Below are 13280 nucleotides of genomic sequence, written 5' to 3'. Positions count from 1 at the left end.
GTCTTATGCCTGATTCATACACTCAATCCTAAATTGTAAAAATCGTCTCTGCATTTCAAGGTCAGTAAATCTCCACAATCAACAGTTCAGTTTTCTATTCTGAATGCTACAAAAACAAGAGTTCACACAAATCCTCTTGAAATAGTAGTAATGAACACAGTGTTATTTCCAGCTGTAGCTTCTGCGAAAGAATATAAACTCTGTTGTCCTACAGCCTCTCAAATTCAAGGTGATATTGAGCAGTCCTGCTGACAACTCAGGCACACGTCTTGGAAGCTGCAGCATCCTCTGCTCATACACAGGGACTGTCACCTGCCACAGGAACACTGATGTATTCTCACTCTTCTGTTGGGTAGCAAAGAGCTGGCCCTGGCAAGGTAACCAGATGTGCAACTTACCGAAGAGCAACTTCTGGAAGATAAGCATTGGTGCTTAGTCATTTTACGAAGAAAAAAGCAGTGTGAAGAGCTCTTCTACTTCACTCTGGCTCTGGCAGAAACAAATACCCATCTAGTTTAAGCTGCACCTGTACAGCAGCTTCTAGCCTGAATGCCATTGCATTCTTACAACAAAGGACATCATTATTCATTGAGGGTATGTAAATGCAGACACAGTCAAGTTCCAAGATCTACTAACAGTCTATTTGGATACTGTAAAATATCCCATCAACACCACCACCTAAGCATGCCCATGATGAATACACATGTCCTTTTTCACATGTTCATGCACCGGTAACATCTACTGCAGAGCTCTGTCCTGTTATAAAAGCAGCAGTGTTAGTCATTGCAGTAGGGTTAGTTTATACAGGTTTCTGTTTATATAATTAATGGAGGTGAAACTTACTGGCATATCTTGGCTGCAGCCCCATGCAAGCAAGCAGAAAGCAAAAATATTTAAAATGGAAGAGAGGAACTGGCTAGCAGGCAGCTACACTCACCCTTTTGTACAGCCTATGGTCCACCAGTGGGCTTCAGATTGCAAAACAATACCAAAGAGCTATTAGCACACACATGGCAATAACCGTACCTTACCAAGAAATTCACTTCAGGGAGAAGGAGACAACACTTCTGCTTGCCTGGAGAGAAAGAATCCTTCCCACCTCCTGCCTACTGGACTCCTCCTCTTTACCAGAGAAGGAGTCCTTTGTTGAGGTGTTTTAGGGCAGGACATAAATAAATCCAATACTGTCATCCCCATTGTATTTCCAGCTGCATCCTGCTTTCCCTTCTTACAACAACTATCTGATTTCTAACTCAGGCCAAACACTACTCCATAAAAAACACTGCAGCACAGCCTAGCATTGGTGCAGATACTTCCCAGAAGAATAAAGTTCTCATACAACTCAGAGAAAGAATAGGAAATAGAACGTAATCTTCCTGGAGAAAGCTGACTGTATGGATCACATATGAATTCAGTTCAGATAACCCAAACCTACTTCAGAGCTCTCAGTTTTCCTTACAGCTCTAAAGTAGTTGGAAAACACTAAATAGGTGGATTCTTTCCAAAACCATCAAATACGTAAACCTTTAATTCTGTCTCACACAGGACAGTATTCCAGGAGACAAGCCAATTCATAGTAGATGTAACAGCTAATTTTAGGTTGAAAGCCAAATGCCAATGAATGGAGAGGTCTGGGCAAGGAACAATGATGGGTGAAGCTCTCCTATGAGTCCAGGAAGGTCGTGTTTCTCATTCTCTACAACCAACACTTCAGCAACAAGTCATGTCGGTACCATGTTATGGTTGATGCATGTTTTTCACCAGATTTTTGACAACATGACAATAGATGAATAAACAATTTTTTCCAAAGTCAAAAGGAAAAAATACATCTGACCATCAGAAATCAGAATGACTGCTGATGATGAATGACTACTTTTGTCTTCATGATGCCTGCTAACATTCAGCCAGTAGAATGCCAATATCTTCTGTAAGAATACACTCAACCAAAACTTACATCCCGCTTCTGATTTTCAGCAATGTCTACTCATCCATTACTAAAAGAGCTCCAACCACATCATTAACTGTCTAAACGTTGGAAATACTGTCTGATCAGGCAACAAGCATAAGTTCAGGAGATCAGAAATCACAAGACCAACATGCCTATTTACACACACTGACACGGATCCTCAAGCTGATAGGAATCATGTTTGCTCTACTTGGTATTTGTGACAAAAGGCTAATTAAAAAAATGGAACAGGAAGATCATTTAAGCTGTTCTTCTGAATGTTAGCCTAGAAAGAGTTCTCATAATTGGCTTAAACTAGACTTTGATCTATTTAAAAAAAGGTGTGAAAAGTAAGCAACCAGATGGTTACCAGGAGAAAGCCTGAGTAACCCTTGCACAAAGGCTCCACGATAATCTCTCAGTAAGACTCCTTTATTGTTCCAGCAACAGAATCTGTATGTGGACAAAAGTCAAATTGATTTTTTTTTTTTTGAGGTTGAATTTTGAACTTTAAGAATTCACTGCCTTTTCATTTAGCTCAATATCCATATGACAGACTGCAACTGGCTTTTACATCCTGCCTTGTCTATCAGCTGACAGGCATCTGCTACAAGATCATGCTTCTCTGATGTTCCTGCATACGCTCTCTTTTCTCTGTCACTCCCCCAGATTTTCCAAAAATATCAGTCATTTCTATCTCTGGTACTGACAAGGCACTGTGGTTTAACAAGTAGCCTTGTGCCATTTTTATGATAAAGAGCAGTAAATAACACTGGTTGTTAGGGCTTGTCCCTGCATGTTCAGGAGCTTGGATGGATGACGTATTTTAGACTTCCTTAGTTTCTTGTTTATAGCAGCCATGTGCTAATTTTGAGCATTTCAACAGGAGTCTGTGGTGGGATTTCAAAAGCAGTACCCCTGAAACTGTGTGTGGAATTGTACCAGGCACACTGCCATCAGCTGTATCCCATATGAGCATTACACAGGATACGCAGGAGGCTGAAAGGGCAAAGTTATGAGGCATATATATATATAGGTGTTTTTAAACTTATTTAACATCTTAAGTTTTATTACATTATCTTTAGAAAGATGTAAGCAAGAAAAGCCAAGTAGCAAGGAATAAGTGTAATTATTAAGACACAGAAAAGTGTTTTTTTTTTTTTTTTTAAACACAAAAAAGAGATTTAAAGCTTGAAGAGCAGCAGATGAGAAGGAACCAATTACCTTGTCTTGCCACCTAGTACCCCAGTGTACACGCACAATGAACAGGGTAGCACTGAAAGAAGGTTGCAGAGCCTGGCTTCGGAAGGAAAGAACACAAATGGTCCAAGGCCAGGACATGGCTGTGCTGGGGAAAGCACATGGCTCTTGCCCTTGGCTCCTTCCAGCCAGGTGAGGAAGCAAATGGGACAGTTTCAGAGTCAGCTGAGACAGTGAACAGGTAAATATCTGGTTTAAGAAGTAAATCTGTATTACTTCCACTTTTACACTTTCCCTTTGCAGTTGCTTACACAAGCAAAACACTTAAATCTATTTACCTTCAAAATCCTGTGTAGTAATAAAGGTCTATGAACCTCACTGGCATATCATTCTTCAACAAGCTCAAGCAAGCACAAGGGACCAGATCACTCTGTATGGTACCTGAAGCCAGGAGGGTCCAAGGGCCCATGAGCTGTCCCTGTGGCATCATCCCAGGATCACGGATGCAGCCTACATGCAGAGAGCACCAACTGTTCTGGAAAAAAATCTTTCTTTGTAACTGCTTACTTCAAGCTTTTCTGACAAGCAGGGGGAATACGGGAAAAGAGGCCCAAACTTGTCACAAATTTTTAAAAAGTTCTCTAAAGTTATGTTGGTGTCAAACTGCTTCTCAACACTGTTTTTTATCATATTTGGGAAATTTTGCTTTTATTTTTGGCATTTGCTGATGCCAGAACGCTCCTGGATAAAGTTTGTGTCCGTTAATATTAATAACACTAACACAGTTTTAAACCCTTTTAACTGCTTAGAAAAAGTACATGACCATGACTGTGATTGTTTTCATTTCAGAAGAAAATGCAAGGCAGTTTTGAAACAGTCACATCTTCGGTAGAAATATTTTTTTTTTTCCTTTGTTGCATCCTAACCAGGAACCATGGACTACTTCCCAAGTCACCATAATCTCTAACAAAGTGCCTACCAATACACACAGGGCTACACTGTTGCAGAAACTCGAGTTTCTGTGCAGCATGACAGAAGCCAGAGAAAACCTTCTCGCAATGGATTCCCCCCAACCTGCTTCTTGTTCTTACTGTTTGTCTAGAAATACACAAGACCTAAACCCTTCTCCCAGAGGTACACAGCAGCAGGGACAATGCTGCTCAAAAGAAAGATCAGGCTACAGGCAAAAGGGAAGTGACTTGCCTGCAAACTTCAGTGATACAGATGAGTAGGTCTCGCTCTAAGAAGGAAATAGGAGATGCTGAGAAAGAGGAAGGCAATGAGCTGAAGGCAAGAAAAACTGCTGGAACCATGGGCAATTCTGAAGAGTCTAGGCTACTTGACAGATGAAGGTCTAACAGAGCATGAATGAAGTGCATTGCACATTCCAGACATTATTGGGAAACCCAGTGATAAAACTAATAGTCACATTCTCTGGAGTTGGGTATGCAAGTAAGCTGTAGGAGCATCTGGCAGTTTGACGCCATAACCTTCGAAGATGGCAACAGGTAGGTGGCTTTCCCAGGGACTGCCTGGACCTCAAGCAGATCTGAGAGGATGTAAGTTCCAAGTCTCTGTCTAATTCATTGGGACAAGTTGCCTAATGAACATGATCAAACAAACCTTTCGGTCCCTTCCATACACCCCGCTATGAGCACAAAGCCACGTGTGCTTCTTCACGATCTACTGTGGCTGTGTCAAATGCATTTAGAACTGTCCTGGAAGCTATAAAGCCTTCTTTCTTATCTGCGTGTTACTTGCCATTGAACCTGGAGGTAAGATGCCCTTCCACAACGTGAGCCACGCCAACCTCCTGCAAACTGCAGCTCTAAAATCTTCCACACGGACTAGAGTCATGTGTCTAAAATCAAGTTTATCACATGCGTCTCTGACTCTGAGCTCTGTTTACTCTCAGACATCACTGGGCTGAACTATACATGCTTTAAAATATATTAGGTCAGACCAGCTCCTGAGTGCTGTTAGCAGATGAGATGCATGTGTGGTGAGAATGGAGAGCAGAGTCAGAAACATCTAAATTCACTTTTGTCTAGGCAAATTTCCAGTTTGCAAACTGATCATATATGAGCTCCTTTCATTGGAAAATCAGGACAGACACCCTGCATATAGCAGAGTACTGGCACAGTAGTGTCATGTGTCAACCTGCCTCGTGTTGCAAGTGAGCACTTTGGCAAGCATGCTCAGGTTCTCATACTGGCAGGAGAGAATTCGTCTTCATGTCTTTGTCTGTACTCCCAGTTACTGAGTATGTGTGGAGTGGCTGAAGTGAACTAACTTCTACTTTGCTGGCACATTCCACCTGTCCACATTAAAAAGAAGCTATATTTGATGACAGTCTACCAAGTGACCCTTGTGACTAAACTGAAAGTATTTCTGGTATACACAAGATATCACATTTTGCATTTTATCACATACCACAAACAGTTTGTGCAGCATACAGATCTGTGTAGCATTTATGAGCTGTAGCTATCCTTCAAAGAGCTTATCCCCTCCTCGCCCTGCTCCCAACATCCTCAAGTCCAACTTTAAAAACCTTTTGCCTTTTTTTTTTTACTCAATATTTCTTTATTCTGTGTCTGCCTGACGTGACCTTGGCTGCTTTACTATATCAGCAGTGGAAGTGAACATGATGATTCTCTTTCAGCAACAGTCCTAAGTTAAAGATTTCCTTTCTGTGAGTGTATCTTGGAAGCAGCTGTGCTTTGTTATTTGATTAAAAGATCTGTAGAGAGTTGATTCTATTATCCTTTACATTGCACTCACTGCTGACACACTTGAATATTATTAAATTGCTCTACTGAAGAGCAGATACCATAAGGTAATGTTGTACCTGTGGCGGCAGCGTCGTAAAAATCTCATGATCTTGCGAGCAGCTTGATCCTGTTTCTTGGTAAGCAGACTGCTTCTAAACACACACACAAAAAACAACTTTGAAGCACAGGCAAAACTGGGGAGGACAGCAGTAAATGCAAGAATAATCATCCTATGAACCACTGTAGTTATCCCACTGGCCTATTTAAACTACAGCACAGCCCTGAACAGTGTAAACAATGTCATATAAAGATCCTGGTAGCACTTAACAATCCCAACAACTCACCTGAGTTTCTGTTGTACAATGGTGGCTGCCCGACGGTTTTGCTTCCTCTTCCCACATTCTTTGTAGCTGCGGTAGTACTGCTGGATCAGCATTGCGGCTCTTCGGCTCTGCTGGAATTTTTTCTGCTCATAATAGCTTCGGAATTTGCTCTGGATAAGAATGGCAGCTTGTGTCATCTTTTTATAAAGTGCATACTACAAGAAAAACAAAGAGAAGCTGAGGCATTCCAAAACCAAAAACAAAACAAACAAAAAAAAACAAGAACAGCAAGAAGCAGGTTCCTACAGTGAAAGGCCACTTGCACTGCTAAGACATAATGTAAAGCAAATGAGCATCTACTCACTGATCGGGAACTCCTTGAGAAAAGGGCTACAGCAAACCAGAACAACTATGAAATCAGGTGCAGAACCTGGTCTGCACCAGGAAAGCAACTACCTGTTTTGCTGTCAATGGAATAGTTTGATGGGATTGGTTTTAACGCCTAGCCGTCAGAGGCTCTATGAGTACATGCTAATGACCAGATCCAGTTGTACTACACTCACAACCAACTTTAGAGCAACTGGAGCCAATCCTGAGTTGTGTTTACACTGTTTCATATTTTTACTGGAGTGGGTCTGCATTAGAGACAATTCAATTAAGTACACTTAGATGAACTGTTTGTTTCCCTTGCATGCAGAAATCTCATTAAAAGTACAGGATGCTCATTTCTGTGCAGCTATTATTTGTCAAGTCTCATAGTAACAACAACAAAACACACCCATCTAAGTAACTATACGAATAAAGCAGCATGAGTAAATATTCCAAAATGCTAACAAATTAGCAAAAGACAAAATACACTTTTTAAATGTCTTCGCTTAAATGTATCTTGTGAATGAAGTACTTTAAGAACCTATTTTGGTGTTCACATGTGTATTTCACTTTCTTAGGACAAATAACTTTGAAAAGCCAACTTAAAACAGCTTTTTCTATGCCACAACACAATACTGTAAAAATTTTTATTGCTCATATATCCATTTAAATCCAAACATTTCAAATAGAATAACATATAACTTAAACAAAACAAATCATTGACAAAACTAATTCTCATTAGAAGTCTATAAATAAGCATCCATTGAACTTGCAAATCTGTATGAGCAGTTACATTCAAAATTCCCTGTAGCACTGCTGTATTATTTCTATCCCTGTGATTTCAAATAAAGCAGGAATAAACACTTTAAAAGCAAATCTTTATTTTATGCCCTTTTATTTTAAAATTTGCAAGTAGATGGCCACTTAATAGAAACCATACACCACCATAAATATTTTAAAAAGTCATCTTCTATAAGATTAATAGAGATGTAGAATAATCTACAGAAGTTGCAATCATACCTCTTAACTAACATTATGACAGAGTGTTATTTTGAAAGCTTTATCACTTTCAAAAATTTTAGCACTGTTATTCCTGGACATTTTATCAGCTATGACTTCTGCTCACTTTATCAGACAGATGAGACAGACACAGCAGCCACCGCCCTCTATAAGGTAATGTCCTAGCATATTTTAATAGACTTCTCTTGTCTACTGGGAAAACAAAAACAAAAAAAAGCAAACAAAAAAACCCAACACCATCCCAAAAGCAAAAATCCCTTCAATATTATAACAGACCACTATTTACCAAATTTCACTTTTTGGAATTGAAGCAGTCATTAGGTGCAGTTATATTTTGCCTTTTTTCTTCTTCTCCTGCTTTATACATTTATAATTAAATAGACCAGATTGTGTTTTTAAATTAGCTGTTTTCAATAAGTCTGCTCACAGGCTGGTGATGGTTTTCCTTCCAATTTTAAGCCCAGAGGGCACTTCTGTGGCTGAGTTACAAACCCCTGAATAGAAGGGTTTAAGTATGAAACAGTGATGTGAGCTATGACTATTCTAATCTATTCATAAGCCTGTGCTGATCCCAGTGATAAAGTAACATAACAGAGGAACAAGGCATGTGAAAGAGAAAATTCTCTGGATAGACTAGACCTCAGTATGTTTGCATTCAACTCTAAGACCCACTTGGATGACTACCTGCTCAAGTACTGAGTCTCTGGGCCACCCACAACTCCCCAGACTCCCTCTCTTCCTCCTTTCCCTCCAACTGGGAAGAGGATAAATGGAGGAGTGACCTGATCTCCAAAGAGGCAAGTCTCAGCTAGTTCAGCAGTCCAAAGAAAGCTCAGCTCTCGTGCCCTGATAGAAGAATACTTAACTGATACAAGTCTGGGGTGCTGGAGGAAGCTGAGGATGGAAAATCATCCTGAGGACACGTTATCTCCAGGAAAACCATGCCCTGCATCCTGGCTAGCTTTGAGAAAAGCTCAGCTGATTGCAGTATCTGATAAGAGCAAGACATTGCACAGCTGGAAAATCCATTTTTACAGTAGAAAATTATTGGCCATGAACAATGTAAGGCTGGCATTAACTGCCATGCCCCCAGCAAGAGCAGCAAAGTACAAGAGACAGTGGTCTAAGGAATCCATGGCCCAGGTGTTTTAAAGAGGAATGCTCAAAATACTTTGGAAGGCAGGTAGAATGGAGAGCACATCAGATGTGTGGGTGGCATAAATGTTCCCCTGTGCTCCCTGAATGCCAAGGCAACGATCATAAAGTGAAAGCTAATAAGTAGCAACAAAGGAAAGCTTCTCCTCTTGAAATCATCTGCACCTCAGCCCATCACTGCTTATATGAGCACCTGTAGAAGCAGGAGACTTTTTTATTTTTAAATTGTACTTTCCTGTTGATATGCTGTGGCACAGCAGCCCCTGCATAACTCCCAAAAGAGGTTTGATTTGTCAGTGATTTATCTACCACAGGAATTTATTAGTGGATACTATTAAAACATTTTACTAAATGCCAGGTTCCCCTGGTTTATACTGGATGTGAAAGTTTGTGACTCAAGGGGGATGGTTTCCAAAACAGTGTTTGTATTTGTATTACCTTCAAGGCTATCCAAGTAAGCTTAGGGAGAAACAGAAAATACATAGTTAATGTTAGTTCTACAAATAAAGAACGGAAAAAAACAAAACAAAAAAAAAATCTTCTTTCAAAAAGATGTGATTCCAGGATCCAAGACAAAACAGTTTGTCACGCAGATTTTGAAAGGAATTAAGTTTCACTATTTACAGAAAGCACCACTCCAGAATGACAGCCATGTGACAAGTTTGAATGTAAATCACAATGCAGTCACCTAACACTAGAAAGGCTTCCCAAATAAACGTTTTTGAAGGTTGTGAAAGAGTACAGCATCTTGCCTTTCATTTTATATACCATGCCTGTTAGGCACTAGACAGCTTGCATCTAGCAAGGTACAGCAAAAAGATGGAGCTGGGCTGTAGCCTCCACCAAAAAAAAAAAAAAAAAAGTCTTCTTTTTCTGGGGTTGAGAACTCAGCCTAAAAACACGTCTCCAGCTAGAGTTTGGAGAACAGTCTTAGTCCTGGAACAAGCTGCAAGCTGCATCAAGCTTAAACACGGGACTTCCCATAGTTTAAAAGTCGAGTATGTGCAAAATAAAAAACTGTTTTTCATCTTTGCCCTTATTGAAGGCAAAACCAACTTCAATTTCACAATGAAATTTGGCAAGCAACTAGTCAGAGAATAGTTTCACCAGATGATAGCATGCATATTAGCCAATATAGAATACATTATTGCCCTCTATCTCACAGTAAAAATGCAGGCATCACAAACAAAATCCTTTGAAGGAAGCACTCTCTGAATTAAGACTCAGGATACAAATTTTCTTCTGTTTTTAATTTTGTCTAAGCAGGGTATTTCATTGCTGCATGCTGAAAAGCATACAAGAGAAATACAGTGGGATAATTCCTATTATAGAGGGCCGTGTTTGTGGCACTTGTGTGTTTCACAGAATTTCACTTCCTTGATTACCTGTTTGTATTTTCGGTAGCAACGCTGAATGACAGCAGCAGCCACCTCTTGCTGTTCCCGGAGAGGACGACCCTGCGTGGAAAAGCAAAGAAACAATAATTAGCAGACCTCAACAAAAAACAGGACAGATATTGTAAGAACGTAAGTGGCTCACAGCAGCTTGCAGGGCACTGACTTCTAAATCTTCTCCTAATCATAGTCTGATTCAGGTGTAGGCATTTCCTAGAGATGTCTCTACACCCAATTCATATAAGATAGAAATCCTCAAAAGTGGATCTTTACATTGATCATTTCTGGCAACTTGCCAGAATCTCTAGGGTTTATTTTGAGGATATGATTTTTTGAGTGCTGTGCACGTACATATGCGTACCTTGGCATAGCATGCTCTCTCTGGTATGGTACATGCTGGGTAAACATCAACAAGTGAGTGCCAGGAGCACTGAAAAGGTTATGACAAACTTTTTTTTTTTTTAATCCCAAGTGTGGGTATTACCCACATGTCATTTTGTAACAAATTGTACTCTCACACCTAATGAGGAAGACATCGGATGTTTTGGCCACATACCTTATATTTCCTGAACACTGTCTGGACGAGTTTGGCAGCTTCATAGAGTTCTCTCTGCTCGTGATCAGATAAAGTTAACTGTGCAAACTCATTCTCTACCTTCTCGCTGGTGGATGCACTCAGAAATTCAGACCAGTCTGCTGCCGAGGGAAGGCTGGGTTTCTCAAAAGCTATTTCACTGATTGGCGAGCCTGCAGGGCTCAAGCTGGTGTTCGAAGAAGGGGTCAAGGGTTCACTATACAGACTTCTGAAATACCAATCACAGTAGGAATTATTGGCTCACAAAGCAGCTGAACTGGCATCACAGAAAAGGAACTGAACATTTGTCAGCTTAAGGGAGAAGCTCAAGCTCCCCTCTCTCTCTCTCCAACCAACATTCCACATTCCTAAGGCTGACTGTACTGTATTGCATAGGCTTGACATTGGAAGAGAAGTCACATGTCAGACCTTATGGTACTGCAATTTTGTTGCACTTCCCCTCTTGCATGCACTCCCATTCTTCCATGAATTTGTAGCTGTGTTGGCAATGATACCTTTGTGCATGGGAGTGTGGCTGGCCTTGGAGCACCAGCACTGAGTGCCACTGAGAAACAGCATCTGCAGGCTAAAGAATCAGTGCATGCTACCCATTATTCAGCCTGCCCAAAATCCCAGAGCAACTTCCCAACTCTTACTGACCTTATCTGTGCAGCACTCGGCAGATGATCAACATCAGCAAGGTAACTGGCCAGCCAGCTCATTGTGGTGCTCATAGCAGCACTCTCCGTTCTCTCTACCAGCGGCGACTCCATTGGCACAAAATTCTCCCGCTTGATCCTGTCAGGCGTAGCTTCAATAATGTGCTCTGCAAGTGTCATCATATTCACCTGAGTATGGGGAAAGGAGAGCAAACTTTTACTGACTGGTAACAAGAGCCTTGTGTTTGCATGTTACAACCCAGCTTCGTATCTCAGAGAAAAGACACACCACCCCATTTTTCCCAAACTTGCAGTAGCTGGAGTCTACTGCTTTTCTCAGCATTGGAGAGAAATCAACAACCAAAGCTCATTTGCTTTTGTCTCTTCTTACAAAGCAGCGTTTCACATTCTCTAAACCTCTTTTTCACAGAGTGTGTGGGGAGCCTAAGAGATTTGGTGAAAGGTGCATGTCAATGGACCTTTGCTGTATGCTACTGACAGCTATCACTACTGTCCTGTTTCCAAAGGAAAAGCGATCTTTCCACTCTTTCCCCAAAACGTGCATATACATCATGACAGGACAATAAAGGCATTTTAAGGAATACCAATGACAGAAGTTAAAACCCTTGGAATTGTAGCTTTGTCAGGAATTCTTTTGAATTATGTATCCCCCCTGACCCAACCAAGGTTCACAGGAACTTTCAATACAGAGAACAGAAAATAGATTGTTTTGTAAGAATCTGCAACATCTTTCTTACACTAGCAAGACAAGAATATTTGGATATGCCAAGGCTGTGCTGCCATTACTCTTTTCGCTCAGAAGACCAGAGTATCCTTCCCCCAGTGATTACTTGTCACCTGTCTGTCTTACTTCTGATCCAAACCCCCCATTCCCTAACTGGTGGAATTTTTCCTTCCCCAAACCTACCACCTCTCTTCTCCCCTTCTCCACTCTTATTTTCTTGCCCTTTAAAGTTCAGCAGCTTCTTCAGATGAGAAGTCACCTGCCATTTCAGCTGCTCACCAGCACCTTGCTTCCTTCAAGCTAGCCCTGAGCACAGTTGAACCCTGTGATGGTAATCTGCAGGTGAAACAAAGAGGCTAATTTTCAGAGGTCAGGCTGACAGGCCTGTAGTTCCCCGGATCCTCCTTACAGCCCTTCTTACAGACGGGAGTCACATCAGCAAGCCTCCAATCCTCTGGGACCTCTCCAGATAACCAGAAACGCTGATAGATGGTGGAAAGCGGCTTGGCAATCACCTCCGCCAGCTCCCTCAGCACCCTAGGGTGGAGCCTGTCTGGTCCCATGGACTTGTGACATTCCAGATGGAGGAGCAGGTCTCTAACTTTCTTTTCCTGAATCACAGGGGGTGATTATCTATCTGAATCACAGGGGGCTTCCAGGTCAGGGCATAAAGTACCCTGAGGATAACTGATCCATCTATTAAAGACTGATGCAAAGAAGGTGTTGAGAACCTCAGCCTTTTCGTTATCCTCAGTGATCACATTCACAGATTTCTATCACAGTATCACAGATTTCTAGGTTGGAAGAGACCTCAAGATCATCGAGTCCAACCTGCAGCGAGTTCCCTGCTGCATTAAGTAAAGGACGGAAATTCTCCTTGGTTCTTCTCTTACCGTTAATATATTTGTAAAAGGATTTCTTGTTCTCTTTTACTGCAGTGGCCAATCTGAGTTCAGGCTGGGCTTTTGCCTTTCTAACTTCCTCCCTGCATATCTTAGCAACTTCTTTGTAGTCTCCCCAAGTAGCCTGTCCCTTCTTCCACAGGACATACTCTTTTTCTCCCAGAGTCTCAACAAAAGTTCCCGGTTCATCCACGCTGGTCTTCTCCCGCTCTGGCTTGCCTCA

General features: G+C 41.3%; 1 protein-coding gene across 7 annotated transcripts in view; it reads right to left on the bottom strand.

The window, feature by feature from the left end:
* The window catches only part of CAMTA1 (calmodulin binding transcription activator 1), a 376339-nt gene that overhangs the window by 12738 nt on the left and 350321 nt on the right, over positions 1-13280 (bottom strand). For 4 of the 7 annotated variants that reach the window (XM_066982026.1, XM_066982030.1, XM_066982029.1 and 1 more), the window contains 7 exons: positions 11412-11599; positions 10734-10980; positions 10169-10240; positions 9222-9242; positions 6261-6454; positions 5994-6068; positions 938-968 (listed from right to left, as the gene is read on the bottom strand). In XM_066982026.1, coding sequence (XP_066838127.1) covers positions 938-968; positions 5994-6068; positions 6261-6454; positions 9222-9242; positions 10169-10240; positions 10734-10980; positions 11412-11599 — 828 coding nt within the window. Of the gene's footprint in view, positions 1-937; positions 969-1006; positions 3681-5993; positions 6069-6260; positions 6455-9221; positions 9243-10168; positions 10241-10733; positions 10981-11411; positions 11600-13280 lie in introns of those variants that run through there. The other 3 variants (XM_066982032.1, XM_066982028.1, XM_066982031.1) reach the window with 3 other exon arrangements.

Source organism: Anser cygnoides, chromosome 23, assembly GCF_040182565.1.
Source record: "Anser cygnoides isolate HZ-2024a breed goose chromosome 23, Taihu_goose_T2T_genome, whole genome shotgun sequence".
Lineage (NCBI taxonomy): Eukaryota > Metazoa > Chordata > Aves > Anseriformes > Anatidae > Anser > Anser cygnoides.
Note: the sequence above shows the minus strand (reverse complement) of the source record. Positions and strands in the feature narration are given on the sequence as shown.